General features: G+C 39.1%; 1 protein-coding gene and 1 long non-coding RNA gene across 2 annotated transcripts; both read left to right on the forward strand.

Moving 5' to 3' along the window:
* The first annotated feature begins 2,155 nt into the window (after window positions 1-2,155).
* LOC141339267 (fetuin-B-like) lies at window positions 2,156-10,514 on the forward strand. Its single transcript, XM_073844895.1, has 7 exons — window positions 2,156-2,458; window positions 3,079-3,192; window positions 3,329-3,407; window positions 3,618-3,784; window positions 3,865-3,978; window positions 4,074-4,169; window positions 10,183-10,514. The coding sequence occupies exons 1-7, from the start codon at window positions 2,258-2,260 to the stop codon at window positions 10,321-10,323; spliced, it is 912 nt and encodes a 303-aa protein (XP_073700996.1). The 5' UTR covers window positions 2,156-2,257; the 3' UTR covers window positions 10,324-10,514.
* A 2,195-nt stretch (window positions 10,515-12,709) lies between these two features.
* Window positions 12,710-14,174, forward strand: LOC141338374 (uncharacterized). The gene is made up of 3 exons (XR_012355843.1): window positions 12,710-12,999; window positions 13,338-13,405; window positions 14,081-14,174. It is a non-coding gene; the product is annotated as an uncharacterized lncRNA (long non-coding RNA).
* The last annotated feature ends 4,049 nt before the right edge of the window (window positions 14,175-18,223 follow it).

Genomic DNA, 18,223 nt, shown 5'->3' on the forward strand with positions numbered 1-18,223 from the left:
GTGACGATCAGCTCAAAGTTATTAACGCCCTCAGACGAATCGAAAGTAAAAACAAACTGTGTGAACTCTACTTCCATACTGTGTTGAGAAACTTTTTGATTGGTTTCTTACATTGTTTATTAGTTTACTGTTTATTTATAGATGAATACCACAGGGTATTGACATTTCCCATAAGTCTGCAATCTCCATAGAAGACTTTAAGTAGTTAAGTTTGATTTAATATTAATTAAGTTGGCTTTAAAGCCAACTTACTGAAATTATATTTAAACTTAATATTCTTCATCTTCTGAGACTAAAATGATCAACTCTATCTCTACAAACTGTATTGCTGTATCTTTGCTGTCGACCTTCTATGATCAAATTTATTCATACTAATAAGCAAAAATGACTCAAGACAATCTAGCATTTGTTTTTCTTTTTTTATTGTTGAAGAGTTGATTTTTTTTTTTTTACTACTGTACAGACGTGAGGCTTTTGGTGTAAAAACCCTGCTGAAAAAAAAACAGCATATGCTGGTTCTGTTTTTGTGCTGGGATGCTGGTTTTAGCTGGTTTATACTGGTCCTTGACCAGCAACATGACCAGCAAACATTTTTTGTATTACAAGTTTTCTAAAAATGGTAGGTTTAAATATGCAACTGAGCCAATTTTAATGAAATATGCGCAAATTTGCATACATTTCTAGTACAAAAATCTAAACACTGGATGAAGTCAGTTTCAAAATTCTTGTTTATTTATTATTATTTTTTTTTATTACATATTAGAGTGAAATGTTTTTATAGAGGGGATTTTGGGTATCTCATATTGTCACTCCATAATTCAGAAAATACTTAGAACAGACAGAAAACAATGTATTTTTTACCATTTTGGGATGAATAAAATGTTGTATAAAATCAAGTTATCAAAATATATATGAACAAATCCCTCTGTAAAAACCTTCAAGATAGACAGGTATAAAAATGTAAAGTTTGGTGTGTGTAAGTGCAACGGAAGTGGAGATTTATGGCTCAGTGTAGGAGAAAAAACTCATTTTGAGAAAACAGCCTTTAAAAATATGTATTGTAATTGAAATCTGTTGACACAAATAGATAAAGTGCTATCAAAGAAACACTTACCAGTGTCTTTTGGGTGTTTTCTTTCCACTAGTCTGAAAAAACACTTTATGAAACATCAAAAAGCCCAAAATCTCTTGACAGGTGCATGAAAACCAGTGTTTTTGCCTGCAGTATCTCACCTTAAACAATCTTTGTACAAACAACAAACAATTCCAAGTAAAATATACTTATATGTTTAAAATTTAAATTCAACAAGCTTAATATTGAATTTACTCTTTTTTTATTGTTGCATGAACTCAATTATTTAATGTAGAAATTACATTTGTTTTACTTCACCACAAACTCAATTTTATCAGTGTAGAAAATCTTTAAGATTTAAGAATTTGTTCACACTTTATATTAAGTGGTCTTAACTATTATGTACTTTACAGTGCCTTGCAAAATTATTCATACCCCTTCATTTTTGCCATTATGGAGTAGGGAGTGTAGATTGATGTGGAAAAAAAGTAATTTAAAGTAGTTTAACATAAGGCAGCAACATAACAAAATGTGGAAAAAATGAATGCTATGAATACTTTCGCAAGGCACTGTACATCAAAAAATAAGTACAATGTACTTAATGTGGTCATATTGCATTGCAAAACACTTTTGCTTCTGTTAAGGTGGGATATGGGTAAGGTTAGGGACAGGTTTGGTGGTATAGATAGGTTTAAGGGTGGGTTAGGGTGTAAGGAATGGGTCAACAGTGCTAATTACAGAAATTAATTACAAATAGGTTTTTAAAAATATATAAGTACAATGTAAAAACATGCATGTACACAATAAGTACATTGTATCAAATGGTTAATTTAAATGTAAGTGCATAGTAGTTAAGGCCACCTAATGTAAAGTGGGACCACGATTTTTGAGATTTTGACAATCTAAGTGCATCAGTAATTTTGTTAATGTTTTGGTCAACACATGATAATAGAGTCTTCTGGATATTAAAGGCAGGTGTAAGGAGGCCTGCAGTGTAGTTTTGACCTTTATTGCATCACTGTTTACTAGCGAGCAGACAGCAGCATACAGAACAGTGGCAGATAAAGACTGTGTTTGCTGACAGCCGCAGGTGAAAGTTCAGTGTTTTGTGTAAGAGTCAAACTGTATTTTTCATCTGCCGTCTCTTTCACGGCTCTCTAGCAAAAGTGCTCCAGAAATACAGAGATGAGGATGCAGACTTTGCTCTTGGTGTTGTTGGGGTGTGTGTTCTGGCAGCATGGCAGCGCCTCCCCAATGCCCACCGAATGCCAACACAACGCTGTGGTGAAAGCAACGGAGGAAACCCTAGATCAGATAAACGCAGACAGGCAGGAAGGGTATGTCCTCTCACTCAACCGCATTTATGATGTCAAACAGGACATAAAGGTGAGTGTTGATACTAGTATGGATGCATTTGAGTAGGTTGTTGAACCTTTTCAAATTATCTGTACATTATTGATACATATATTTTTTTACCTAACTGATCCTCTTTTCGGGTTCATACATGCTGGTATGTTAAAATATACACTATATAAACACAATATTAAGAGTGATTGATTGATGCCAGTGGACTGAATTGCATGCTGCAGTGTTAAAATTAACTTCTGTGTATAGAAAGTATTTCCAACACTAACAAATACATCCCAATAACACAAAGGCTAAATAAACAGATTCCCATTAGAGCCTGAGTCCAAGTCCATTTCAAGTTGACTCACAGCTGGTTTGAGGCACGTGAGACTGGAAATTTGACCATTCTTGGTCAAAAATTAGATAAACACAAAGTGAATGCTCACATGCTATATGTTCATCATACTTTCACTTAAAAAGATAGACACGTTTTTTATTACTTTTTTTTATAAATATATATATAAAATTTACATGGATTTGGGAAATGAAATCTGAAAAGAACAATGATGCAACAAAGATACCACTACTGTATAAAGCGTGGGTCTTTAAAAGGTTATTTCATTCTAGTTTGATTAATGTCATGTTTGCTTCTAACAAAGGCAGAAGGCGTGAGCCATTTGCACCTGACGATAGATGTTCTGGAAACAGAATGTCATGTGATCAGCAGGAAAAACTGGAAAACCTGTTCTATTAAGGGGATTGGCAATCTACCGGTATGTGTTTTACTCTGTGGACCAGTTCATCAGAACTTCTTTTCACAGTCAAATACTAGTATGCACTATAATATACTTTAGTTACCATTTATATTGTGTTTGACTAAAGAGTTGACTGTTATCTAATCTATATTAGGTGTTTGGCACATGTGATGCATACGTTTCCCTTCAGAGCTCAATCAAAGTTGAGAATTACAACTGCTCCATCCAACAAGGTGTGCTGTGACTGCTTTAACTCTTACTTTAATGGGATGTTCTGTCCAACAACACACAAAAAATAATTGGTTTAAAATGATGAGTTTAAATCAAATCGATTTGATGTATATATTGATTTAATATGTAGATTTCTGGCTTTATATAATGCTTTCACCTTTGTCCGTAATATCTTTACTGATAAATGCTGTTTTTACCTCACTGTTTGGCAGTGGCAGCTCGAGCTATAGTAAACACTTGCCCCGACTGTCCAACTGCAGAACGCTTAGATGATCCAGTTATATCTGAGACCACAAGGCTGGCCCTGCAGAAGTTTAACAAAGAGAACGCTTCCCCACATTTCTTTGCTCTTCTGAATATAACAGCAGCCAGCATGCAGGTATGTCAACGCCAGTAAATCATTAGATCGATTGCTTCTGTCCTGCATACATGACTGGAGATGTGTGCTGTGTGTCGCAGTGGGTTGTGGGTCCGTCTTACTTTGTGGAGTTCACCATTCAAGAGACTGACTGCAAGAAAAGCACAGCTGATATTGACCTCACACAATGCAAGCTGAAGGACTCAGAGTCCGCTGTAAGAACTCGATTCAGATCAATATAAACTTGCTTTGCATTGCCTTTGCCATTCAAATGTGTGTAAGTGCAGTAACTTCTTTCTGTTGTCTAAAGCACAAGGGGTTTTGCACTGGTTCACATATCAATGCGGATGACGGGCTGGAGATGAAAGTTCCTATTGAGGTCAAATGTGAAATCTTTCAACCAACGGTGAGTGGTTTGCACTGCTGAGGAGTGACTAAAAGTAGCAATATTAACCATTTCAACGGTTATACAGTAGTCTAACAGTAGTTTAGATTTTTTTCATTAAGTTCCCAACTGCATCTTCTAGGGGTCGCTATGGGGAACGACTTCTGTGTGACTCGCGTCTGAAGTATACATCCAAAAACGACAATAGTATTGGCCGGCGATACCATTTTATTCCCTTTACTATGGCGAGCACTAGTAAAACGTAAGAAGTGTGCATATCTGTGTCCTCGTTTTCTGACACCTGATGACACACACAATCTTTGCGTTGTTTGTTTGGGCAAAGAGCATGCACACAGTGTCTTTGAGGGGGCAGCTTGCGTTCATTGTGAGCTTCTTTCTATTAGATCGCTCCGCTCTCGTTTGTCCCTCTTTTCGAGGAAGGAGGGGCAGCCATCTGCTCCCTGTGGTTCACAGGCGGACCAGGCTGATGAGTTGAAAAGGGGGCTTTCCGTTTTTCGGGAATCAAAATCTATTTTTACAAAATAGATACTGTGATACTACGATATATACCGGTGTTTTACTCTAAAAATTGCAAGCATTTCTTCAAAAACTTTGTGTCAGCTTCTGGTCATCACAAATACTATGTTTATTTAATTATGAATGTTAGCACTTATAATACAGCACAGTTTTGAGTTTTGCCGTTCAGTCTATTTGGTGCTGGCTGTGCATTATGACTCTTCACATAATTTTTTTGGGGATTAATATTGTTATTATTATTATTAAAGTAGTATTGTATTTTCTACTTGCTCTCCTTTGCATTATTCATTTTACGGTGTAAATGTACGTTGCATAATGTGCCAAGGGATATACATAATAAAATAATATAATACTAAACAAGACATGACTCCGATTAATGGCTTTATTCCTTGTGGATCCGGATTACTTTGTTGTATTGAGTTTATGCATCATCCGGACTCCGGATCGTTTCATTTATTCTTGGGGAAATGTGCATTTGGATATAAATGCTGTCAAATGCAGTCATAATTTACCATGATGTAGTGATTCGAGGGAAATGACTGAGTAAATTGAGAAAATACGCTTAAATATACCGGAGATGGAGAACAGAAACTATAGCTGGCGCTATGTTGTGCATATTATATTGACGAGTCAGCGGTCTGAGTGCCCATATAAATTACAAACAAGTAAAATATTGTTTCTTTGTTGATTATATAACAACTTGGAAAGCAGACAAAAAAGAAAAGGTAAAAGGCATTATTTAAGACAAGAGCATATTAATATAATAGGCACAGACCTGTAGCGGAACTGACTTTACCCTGCGCTGACGTACTTTCCGATTTATGGGAAAAAGGCTAATCCTCTTGCCCTGCGTACGTTAAACTGCTGGAGGTTATGGAATGCGCAACAGCGAGGCCTGATTTGCTGTGAAAGCGGGTGAAGAAGGTGGCACCACGGGGTCGTCCTCGATGAGTGTTACCTTTCCAACCATAGCCCCCTGGATCAAGAGAGCCTTGCATTTCTTCTCCATGTGGAGGTTGAGAAGGCATGGAAAAACCTATTCTCATCTCGTATTCATAGGTTTCAATACACCATTCAACACACTAGTTATGCAAATATTGAAAGGATGTGTGAGAGCGGGTATGAGAGGTTGCCCCTATAGAAGAGACGCTAACATGCTGTCTCTCTAGTGGTGAGACGTCCTCTCTCAAGGCTCCTTTTCCACCATCCAAACCCCTTCAAGATACATCTCGTTTGAATGGTGGGGCATACGCGGCAGCGGCTCAGGTTGTGGCTTCACTGCACACCATGGTAGTGCTTCAAGCTTATCAGGTTGATCTGCTGAAAGACCTGGATAAGGTCAGGGTCTTTCCCCTGAGGAAGTAGCTGAACTGCACCGCACCACGGATCTTGCCCTCCGTGCTACTAAACAGTCCGCCACTGCCATGGGCAGAGCTATGGCGGCCATAATGGTTACAGAAGCATCTTTGGGTGAACCTGGTGGATATCGGGAAGAAAGAGAAGGGCTTTCTCCTTGATGCCCCAGTTTCGCCTTCTGAACTTTTCGGTACTTTTGTTGAGACCTTGGTCGAGAAGTTCAGGGAGGTGAACGTGCGTTAAGCCGCCTTTAGGACCTTCATTCCAAGAAGGACCAGGCCTGAGCCCAAACAGAAAAGGGGTCCTGGCCCGAAGACAGGTGCAGAAGACTAGTGTCGTGACTCGTGCCCCTCCCCCATCTCCAGGTATTGCCGGGAGGAGGCACGAGTCAAGGGTAGGTAGGCAAGACCTGAGGGAGTAAAGCCTAACCACCTATTCACCTTACTTGGGAGGTTTGTAACACATGCCTTCTTTCTTCCCTTCTCCAATTTCCCTGGAAACACTATTGTTTCTTCCTAATTGAGGTTGGGTAGGAGCCTCCTGCGCTTCCATCTGTAGTCTCTTAGGATGGACCCATGATGTTTTGGGCGGGTTCTATGTCCATAGAACCACCTTACTGATCGTCCAGACCCAAGTCCTTTTTGGACTCTGCTGTATATCTGTGGACTTGAATCCTGTGCAGGCGCTAGGTTGAGTGAGTACAATCCTTTTATTTCCTCTAACTTGAGGTTGTGTGATCCTGTTACTAGCGCACTTTGCAGTGTTTTCTGGGACCTGTCTGTCTGTTTCTATGACCCCTCTATGTTACTGACTACTGTGATGGCAACCTCACCTGTTGACACTGGATTTAGTCTGTATGGTAGTCCTCATCTGGACCCATGCCTGCTGGATCATGCAGCCAATTCCTGGCTTCTGTGAAAGCCCCCTTGGGAAGCCATCAAGTCTTCTGCATAACACTGCAACTTCAGGACTCGCGGGTCCTCCATTCAGGTTGAACTGTTGGAGCATACGCTTTATAATGTGCTCCCTGATGTCCTGGCTGGGCGTTGCTTCGAGGAGCTGCCTGGCCTGGACACGCTACCTAGGTCTCGCCCCGAGGGGCTTTTTCTGGGTCTAGTAACATCCACCACAAACCTTATTCAATATCCAGAGTTTGGGCTCCTCTTGCTGAGGCGTTGAGTGGTTCAACTCTTTTACTCCACTTTGCAGTCCATTTAGCAGTGGCTTATTGTGCCTTTCTGTCACATTGCCCTTATGGTTGAACCAGTGCGGCGCCCGTCTGAGGAGTGAGCACTACCTTCACCAAGGTTCGAGTGAGAGGTGTTTCTGAGGAAACCCTCCCTGATCGCTATGGCTCTGAGGAACTATAGCTCTTCAGGTCTCATGTGGAGGTAACAGCTACTTATGGTCTAGCCAGGAACCGCTCCCCTCTACACGAGGGTAAGCTATGAGACCTATTGCTCCCAGTATTGAGCCATGAGATCCTGCCTCAGCTTGAAGGCTGAGAATGCCAACCATTCTGTGTTGCCATATGGTCTTCGCCTGGCCAGCTGTCATCTGATGAGAACCCTTCTTCTAACCTGTTGAAATGTCTGATCCCCTTATTTTAAGCTGGATACCAGGGTTGGGGTCAATTCCGGAATGAATTCAACAATTCCAATTCAAAGAAGGAAATGGAACTGGAATTGGAATTCAACAACAATTACAGGAAACAGAGTTGGAATTGAATTGGAATTACAGGAAGTGGAATTCAATTCAGGGAAATTCCACTGAATTCCGTTTATTGCTGTTTCTGAGCATTTATTTGTGATTGCATTTAGAGACATACATTTGAACTTTTTTTATGATGCTTTACAAATACCATGATTGAATAGAGTTGATCAAATGCAAGTAAATAAAAATGAGAACTGTACATTGTTAATTAATAATTGAATGACAGTGGTGATAAGTTGCTGGATGTACTATACATTCAATATATGATTACCACATATATTATGTCTCAACTCACAAACAAATGAGTCATGTTCATTCATTTATTTCATTCACTTTTTATTGCATCGAATTATTATCATTTCCTGAAATTTGGCATGTGAAATGATCATGCTTAACATACTAAACGTACAGTACTTTGTATTTCTTTTATATGTTTGTCGTTTATGTGATTTACAATATTAAATGTACTATAAACTATAAAAGCAAATCGAGTCAAATTATTTTATTTAGTACTCAAGTGGAATTTAGTGGAATTTATTTGAATTCAATTCTGTTTCCTGACATTCCAATTCAATTCCAATTCCATTTCCTGTCAGCTGCATGCAATTCCAATTCCATTCCAGGAAGTGAATTGGAATTTACCATTCATTCTCAATTCAATTTATGAATGGCCCCAACCCTGCTGGATACCATTTTTACGGCCCCCCCTTTCGGTCTGCCTTTGGAGAATAAGGCAGGCCCCACCTTGGGCCATTAACCACTCATGCTGGTCAGGTGTGGCTTTTCTCTTGTGAAAGAAAACCAAGAGAGGAGCCCTCCATGGCAATAACATCAGATGATTGGCCGCTTGCTGCCTCCCTGATGAGTTTGCTATTTAGCTGGTTAAGTTTAGCATTGCTCCCCTCATCTTAGAGGGTCACCTATGAGCATGTCGCTCCCTTTCAAGTATGCCGGCCCCTGTTGAGGGCCCTCCCGCAGTCGAACCTCCCGCTCTGTGGGCTCCACAGCCACGTCAGGGGGTCTGGCTTCTCCCAGCCTTCCTGTCTAGACTGTTTCATGGTGAACTTCTCCATGCATCCGGGGGGGTCTTTTGAGTGCTCAGGATTTCCCCCTCTAGCTCAGGGTTGAATTCTCTGCTCCCTGGCCCAGCAACAGCAACCTGTGAGGCCCCTTTCTGCCTCCATGTTTTGCTGCCTGTTCAATCATAAGCATTTGAGTTCCCCTCTCAGCCTAGAGCTGGATGCTGTGCTACATGAGCATAGTGTTCCGGAGACGGTCTTGTCACTGTCGTGATAAGCAGCCTTGTTCCCCTCATATTTAAGATTTTTATGAGGTTTTATTGCGGTATTCATTTGGTGTGTCGATGATAGCCACCCTTTAAACGGTACTCCTCTAATCCATGTTTTGGTAAGTGAACACGCTAGTCTCTGTGCACTTCCTTAAATCCACATTGTAGCAAGCACGCACACTAGCTTTTTGCGTTCTTTCTAAAATCCTGCATGGTAAGGGTTACGCGCTGCAGCCTCGTTTCCTTTCTCTGAGTTGGTCAGACCCTGGTTTTTACCTTGGGCCCCACATATCCTCCTGATACCTTCCTGATGCAGGGTGTTGCTGCTGAGCTATGCTCCTGTGGTATTGTCAGTTGCCCCCTGAGTGGAAGGCCAGGGTCTAGTTATCTCCTAGACGCTTGGCCACATCCCATTAAACAAGTCTCTTTTTGATTCCAAGTCTTCGAGCCCTACCCTGGGTCGGGAATATCTGACCCCTAACAGGTAGGTCTCAGGTACGCAGCTCAGGCTCTTGGCCGTAGGGGATAGGTCACTGACAGTTGCTTGGACATCATTGGGGCAGCTCACCTGGTGGAGTTGGTACTTAGTGCTCGCCTTGATGTTTGGCATGCACTCCCCTCAGCATGGCAGCTTGGGTATGACCGTTCCCCATAGCGACCCCTAGAGGACACAGGATGTTCCCTCGAAAGGGAACATCTCAGGTTACGTATGTAACCATGGTTCCCTGAGAAAGGAAACGAGACACTGAGTCCTCTAGTCTCACTGCCATGCTTCCGACGTAAGCTTCAGATGAAGAAGCGGATGTTGTATTCTCCTGGCGTCCTTTTATACTGTGGTCAAGCCGGTAGTGACGTCATAGGCTGTCGCCAGCCAATGATATTGTAATTTTTGGATGTATGCCTCAGACACAAGTGACGCTGATGGCGTTACCCATAGCATCCCTAGAGGACGCAGTGTCTCGTTCCCTTTCTTAGGGAAGATATTTTGGGACAAGTTTGGGATGAAAACCTAGTTTCAAGTTTCAAAATAGAGTATTTTTATCTACTGTGGTAAAGCAGCCAGAGCAGAAAGTGTCGTGTCTGAACCAGTGAAAAGACCAGTTTGTGATGTTTCTTTCATTTTTTTTTTATGTTCTCCAGGCTGTTCAACAAGGATCTTTCGGATCAGTACATGTTATCTCTCCTCCACCGATCCAGACTGCCCCCAGAGTCCAGCCCATGGCCAACAACTGCCCTGGGGAGAAACGACACAACCTTGGATTGACAGAGCTGAATCTCTGATTGAAATCACTTGAAACCTGGCCATACAGTTTAAACAAACACCATAGATTTTCCAAAAGACAAATGTGCTTTGTGTTGTCATTTTCAGATTTACATTTTTCCAGCATATAGGTTTTCACCTGTGCAAACAGACATTGGAAGGTTTCTGTGTTGTTGTCCTGAATAAAACACACAAAGAAGAAAGTTCACAAGGCGTTTTAATAAACACAGCAAACAAAGCAACACACTACAAATACCATGAACAAGATTGAACAAACAACCCTGCTGAAAAAAACAGCATATGCTAGTTAGGTAGGTTTTGGTGCTGGGATGCTGGTTTTAGCTGGTTTATGTTGGTCCTTTGCTGGTTTATGCTGGTCATTTGTTGGTTTATGCTGGTCCTTTGCTGGTTTATGCTGGTCCTTTGGTTTATGCTGGTCCTTTGGTGGTTTATGCTGGTCCTTTGCTGGTTTATCCTGGTCCTTTGCTGGTTTATGCTGGTCCTTTGCTGGGGTATGCTGGTCCTTTGGTGGTTTATGCTGGTCCTTTGCTGGTCCTTTGGTGGTTTATGCTGGTCCTTTGGTGGCAGCAAAGGACCAGCATAAACCAGCTAAAACCAGCATCCCAGCACCAAAACCTACCTAACCAGCATATGCTGTTTTTTTCAGCAGGGAACACAGAGAATGCAGGGTTTAAATACACAGACTTGTTAATCAACAGCAACTGAAGCAGGTACTAAAAAAACAATAAAGATGTGTTCAGCAGAAGCTACAGTACTGTACTTTTTCTTTAGAAGGAGGTTGGCTGCTTAGAAAGAAAAGACGTTCAAAAGAATTTAAATTCAGAAAAAAAAAACTTCCATTGTTTTATGGCCCTGTTTGACCAGCTATTACTGTATATGCTAATGATAGTTTAGACTTTGCAGATTATTAAAAAAACACACACACACACACACTTTTGTGTTGTTTATAACAGTTAACTAGCAGATATCCTCAGCATGTTGAGTTTTGAGTGCATCAGTGAACAGTGAATCATTAAGCAAACAATAAATTATTCAGTGAAGCTGAATTGGTTCAGTTGGTTTAAAGTTTGAAAACACTCGCTTCTCTCCACTAGTTCAGTCGGTTAATTTGGCAATGACACTAAAAATGCTAAATGTTGATTCACAATAATTGGTCTTAGGCGGTATGGTTCTTTTGGGGTAAGCAAACACTATTCAAACTATTCAAACTCCAACTGACAAAACTCCCACAATCCCTTGAGACTCAATCAAACTGCCCTTCTGTGAACTATAGCTGTGTCTCATTTAGAAGGCTGCGCCCTCCGGAGGTTGCATTCAAAGGCTGCATACATCATCGAGGCTGTCTCATTTCAGAAAAGCAAGTAGGACACTTCAAATGCGACCTTCAAATGCGACCTTCTAACAACATGCTAATCATGCTACAAAACTTGCTAGTAAATTGCTAATCATGCTAACAACAGGCTTGTGACAGTCTAATCATGCTAACTGCATGCTAATCATGTTAGAAATATACTATTAACATGCTTACATTTTAAAATGCTAGTAACATGCTTACCATGTTAACTACATGCTATGAACATGCCAATCATGCTAAAATCTTGTTAACTACATGCTAGTAACATGCTAGTAATTTGCTAATATTGGTAACAACATGCTAGTAACATGCTAATCATGGTAGAAACATACAACATGCTAGTAACATGCTATTCATGCCAGAAACACATTAGTAGCATGCTAGCAACTTGCTAATCATGCTAGAAACATGCTAATCATGCTAACAACAGGCTAGTAACATGTTAAGCATGATAGAAACATACTAGCAATGGGCTTATCGTGTTAACAACATGCTAGTAACTTGCTAACCATGCTAACAACTTGCTAGTAACATGTTAATCATGCTAGAAACATACTAGCAATGGGCTTATCGTGTTAACAACATGCTAGTAACTTGCTAACCATGCTAACAACTTGCTAGTAACATGTTAATCATGCTAGAAACATGGTATCAGCAAGCTAGTAACTTTATTATAACAACATGCTAGTTACTTGTTAATCTATCTATCTCTGAGAGATCTCAGTATTGCCTTCAAAATATTCAAACTTTAACCTTTCAAAACTACTTTAAACTTCAAACTATTTCAGACTGAAAACAAACTTAAAACTTTTTAAACTTTTAAACCTTTTTCAAAGCTTTCTCAAACCAACTTAAAGTTTGTCTTGAGTAACTTATTTTGATCTAGTTTGACATTATTACAACGTGTTCTCTTTAAAAGTGTTCTTAAGTAGTGATAATGTATCTCTTTCAGTACACATAAGTGGCCCTTTATTTAATTAACATGTTATCCGCAATGACAGTTTTATATTTATGTAACGAAACAATGAACACGTAACAAAAACAGCATGTTAAATAAGACTCAGGCTCTGCACAATGTCCGCATTAATTTTTCTAGTTGTTATGACTTATTCAAGCGTGAAGACAGCAGCACTTAAAGAATCTAATTAGACGTGAGGACAGATGGGAGGAGTACGATCACACCGAAGGAAACCTGAAGTCATGGAAGGAGAAACCAAAGAAGTGCTGCATTATTGAAGAACAATGCTGAAGATAAAGGAGCGCAGCGAGTGAGAAGAAGACAAGCGGGTCAGAGAGGAACAGAATGGACACTCAAAATCAGGTGAGTACAAACACCCTTTTTATGAATTAAAAAAAAATTGCACAAAGTTTTATTTAAGTGCTTTATTTACTAATAGATTATCAAACATTACAATCCCTCAAAATCCATTGGTAATGTGTTGTGTATGCGCACCTGAGAGGAGCGTGTGGTAAATAACCTGCAGTCAGGTGGAGTTACACAGGTGTCAGTTTCCCTCATGACAGGCTTCAGTTCATTTGTCAGTGGTTACAGACTAAATCCTCTTATGCTTTCATTTTTCAAAGCATTTTATAAATAAAGGCAATACACCTCATACTTGAGACAATATGCATTTCAATCATTTTCATTTTCTCTGTTAGATCATTTTAGACAAGAACATGGAAACAGATTTCAGGATAGATGAGCAGATGGAACGAACAGAACAGAGGTATGTAAAGCTTTTAAACACATTTATCTTTGGTCAGATTTCTTTTAGGATTCTTGACAGGCTTCTTATGGTTACCACAAGACATTTACACTGAATATGAATGGGGACCATTTTTGGACAATTTAAAGAAGAAATGTGAAATGTGAGTTTTAGCTGTTATGTTGTTATATCAGCAAAATTCTTTACAACTTTACACAGGTCAACGATTAATTTTTCCATACTAAAATTAGTTAGCAAGCATATTTTTTTGTCTTTTGTGTTGCACATTGTTGAAACTCAAGAGTATTTGAACACTTATTTATTTTAACGCATTGACCCCATTCATTTCAGCACATCGTTATAATTCAAATTTTGTTTGAACTCATTTAAACAACTAAAATCATTAGCCAATTCTTGTTCAATAAAAAAGTACAGACAGTAAAATGCAATATCATTGCTCATCTTTCATTAATAGTGTCCATTAATAGTTTCAGAGTTGAACAGCGCACAATAGTTAAATCCTTATAATTCTGACGAATATTTGCATTCATTTCGTTGCATTATGATTTTGACATTAGGACAACTGCGGCAGAACAAAAACAAACTCTGTGGGATGTAATTCCACTCAAAGCAATTATAGTTTGTTCTATACAGATACATTTTAATAGGTCATGTATGTTTATCTCCACCTCTAAGCTCTCATTTAGTTCAGAAAAGAGAAGAACCAGCTTCAATTACACTGAATCAGCAGCAAAGAAAAATAGAAGACCAAAGATGTTTGCTGGAAGAGGTAATACGTTTTGAAAAACATTAAAAATGTAGTTTTTACTAGAAAGTAGAAATAATTAATTTGCATAATACATTTTTCTGTTGATCTCACAAAGGTACATTTAGACAAATCGTCACCTTAGAATTATAAGGTTCTATCTGCATTCTGAGCACTTTTGAGATATTGAGCTTCAAAGTTTTTGCGTTCCATTTTTGCGACTTCTGTAGATAGAACCATTTTTGTTTTCTAAAAAAAGGCCCAAACTGTACACAGCTTACAAAAGAAACATCAAATAATGTAAAAAGATTGTCACAGAATAAGAATATGTGAATAACTCAATTTTGACATAAATGTCAGATATAGAATCTTATAATTCTAAGGTGACGAAATGTTAAATAGTGTGTGTTGCACAGCTGGCCCGTATAGAACAAGACCTGAAGGAAACCATTCAAAGAGAGGAGAAGAGACAACAGGAGCTGGACCAAGTAAGATGTGAAGAGAATCGGATCCGCTGGAGAAGTCTGTTATTCCTCAGCCTCAACCAGCGGACAGCGAAGTATAAACCTATTCTCTCTACTATACTATTCAATTAAAGGACGTGAAAATGCTGACGTTATCGTACACCTGTTAGATGACTTCGTGCCTACAGCCGAGCCAATATACAGCCATATTTCACTGCTACTCGTGAGATATTACATTTATACAACCCCAGATAGCACACGTACATCTGCAAGATGACTGTTAAAGATCTCTTGATCTGGAAAGCATCTGCTCTGTAAGATGTCAGTTTTACATGCATTCTAATTCATAAACATCTTAAAGACATCTAATAGACGCCTATTTGACATCTGATAGGAAACGTCCAATAGACACATTGCAGATGAGCAAACTACGTCTTGCAGATGTAAATGCAGATGTCAAATAGACGTCTCCGAGATGTGCGTGTGCTATCAGGGATACAGTTTGACGATTGTGTCTTTTAAAAAAATTCATTCCACCACAGATTCAAATCTTAGTTTGACTTTAGAACTAGTAATGGAGGAACTTTGAGTTGCTTTATTGAAAGCTTACTGCATTACTGTATTAAAAGCTCACTGTATTATGTAGAGTATTATGAGATGGAGATGGACTAAGCAAATGTGATTACCTGCATTTGATACAGCATTCATTCTTCAGCTCATATTCACAATAAAACATTAAGTAGAATGTCTGCAGAGGAAAGCAATATTTTTGTCATACTATCATTTCATCTAATAAGTGTGATTTGTTAAAGGAACAAAGAACTGTTGTACACACACACACACACACACACACACACACATATATATATATATATATATATATATATATATATATACATACAGTCAAGCCAGAAATTATTCATACCCCTGGCAAATTCTGACTTAAAGTTACTTTTATTCAACCAGCAAGTTTTTTTATTTTATTTATTAGAAATGACACAGACGTCTCCTAGAAGATAATAAAATGATGTACAAGAGGCATCATTGTGGAAAAAAATATTACTCATCTTTTATTTACATTTGAACAAAAAGTGGCATGTCCAAAATTATTCATACCCTTCTCAATAATCAATAGAAAAGCCTTTATTGGCTATTACAGCAATTAAATGCTTCCTATAATGCTTTTTGCATGTCTCCACTGGTATTTTTGCCCGTTCATCTTTAGCCATGAGCTCCAACTCTTTCAGGTTGGAGGATCTCCTTGCCATCACCCTGATCTTTAGCTCCTCCACAGATTCTCAGTTGGATTTAAGTCAGGACTCTGGCTGGGCCACTGCAAAACGTTAATGTTTTGTCAGCTAACAATTTCTTCACCACTTTTGCTGTGTTTTGGGTCGTTGTCGTGCTGAAATGTCCACTGGTGCCCAAGGCCAAGTTTCTCTGCAGACTGCCTGATGTTGTTGTTGAGAATTTTGATGTATTGCTCCTTTTTCATGGTGCCGTTTACTGTGATTAGGTTCCCTGGTCCACCGGCTGAAAAACACCCCCAAAACATTAGGTTCCCACCACCATGTTTGACAGTGGGGATGGTGTTCTTAGGGTTGAAGGCTTCTCCTTTTTTACGCCAAATGAAGGCTACATCATTGTGGCCAAACAATTCAATTTTAGTTTCATCTGACCATAAAATAGAAGACCAGAACACTTCCTCTTTGTCCAGATGAGCATTTGCAAAGGCCAAGCGGGCTTTAGTGTGCCTTATCTGGAGAAGTGGTGTCCTCCTTGGTCTGCGTCTGTGGAACCCAGCGGTGTTCAGTGTCCGTTGGACTGTCCGCCTTGAGATGTTGCCATCAGCAGAGCCCAGATTCATCAGGATGGCCTTGGTGGTGATCCTTGGATTCTTTTTTACCTCTCTCACTATCCTCCTGGCCAGCACAGGTGTCACTTTTGGCTTCCGATCACGTCCTCTGAGATTTTTCACAGTGCGGAACATCTTGTATTTTTTAATAATACTTTGCACTGTAGCCACTGGAACTTCAAAACATTTAGATATGGTCTTATAGCCCTTTCCTGACTTGTGAGCAGCCAGAATGTTGAGTTGATTAAAACAGCTGTTCCCAATGAATCAGGGTAATTAGGATGCTTTAGAACAGCGTGGAATATTTGGAATGGTATAGAACTTTGGATTTTCCCATAGACTCTGACAGTTTGCAAAGGGTACGAATAATTTTGGACATGACACTTTTTGTTCAAATGTGAATAAAAGCTGATAAATATTTTTTTCCACAATGATGCCTCTTGTACATCGTCTTCTTATCTTTTGGGAGAAGCCTGTGTCATTTCCGGTCAAAAAAACGTGCTGGTTGAATAAAAGTAACTTTAAATCAGAATTTGCCAGGGGTATGAATAATTTCAGGCTTGACTGTATATGATTTCTGATATATCACTATGCTTATTTCTCACAAACCTGAAAGAGCTGAAAACAATATTTCTGCAAACTGATTCCCTCTGTGTTTCTTGCAATAGGCCCTGGGTGACAAGCTACTATAAGAACATACCAATGCACATCTATTGCCTTCCAATAGAGACCGTTGTCCGAAATCAGAACAAGAAGAAGAAGAAGACAAGAAAATGAGGAAATTATGGTGTTACAGCAAACAGTTGCAATCTGAAAGAAAACAGCATGAGAGGAAAGAAATACTGATCTTAGAGTCATTGAATGTCTTTATCAACATTGTAAGTCCTTTGAATGATTCAACATGACAGACAACATGGATGCATCGATCAAAATACACAAAAATAAATATTAATAAATATAGTGTTAGTTATGAAGCATATTAACATTGGTTTGATTATTTGCAAGGCCACAATTTGATCTGAACTTTAAATTGAATATTTTTGGCTTGGCAAAACTAGACTTCATACTTCAGGTAAACAATCAAGAGTAAGCTGTAAAAAAATGATTAATCAAATAAAATTATTAAGTAATTAAAAAGTTCTTTAGTTAAGAAAGAGAGCAGTTGTGACAGAGAAATACAGTTACACTTATGTACAGTTTTAGATGTGAGAGAAAAATAAAGCTGTAAACGACATGTAGAGTGTGACAGTGCCATTATTCCGCATACACATGACATTGTGCCTTAAAATAAAGTTTTGTTAACCCAACATATTACTGTATTACTGGTTTCTCATTAAAACGTTTTATTTAAAAGTCAGAGATGTTATAAAAGGACAGTGTGCCAGTCGATCAGACCACATACTGCACACTCAAACTCTTCTACAGTGAATGGACACAAAGTATTCGCTCACCCATCCAAATAATCAGAATCAGGTGTTTCAATCACTTCCATGGCCACAGGTGAATAAAATCAAGCACCTAGGCATGCAGACTGTTTTTACAAACATTTGTGAAAGAATGGGTCGCTCTCAGGAGCTCAGTGAATTCCAGCGTGGAACTGTGATAGGATGCCATCTGTGCAACAAGTTCAGTCGGGAAATTTCCTCACTCCTAAATATTCCACAGTCAACTGTCAGCTGTATTATAAGAACGTGGAAGCATTTGGGAATGACAGCAACTCAGCCACGAAGTGGTAGGCCACGTAAACTGACGGA

Source organism: Garra rufa, chromosome 7 (assembly GCF_049309525.1).
Source record: "Garra rufa chromosome 7, GarRuf1.0, whole genome shotgun sequence".
In the NCBI taxonomy this organism is placed as follows: Eukaryota; Metazoa; Chordata; class Actinopteri; order Cypriniformes; family Cyprinidae; genus Garra; species Garra rufa.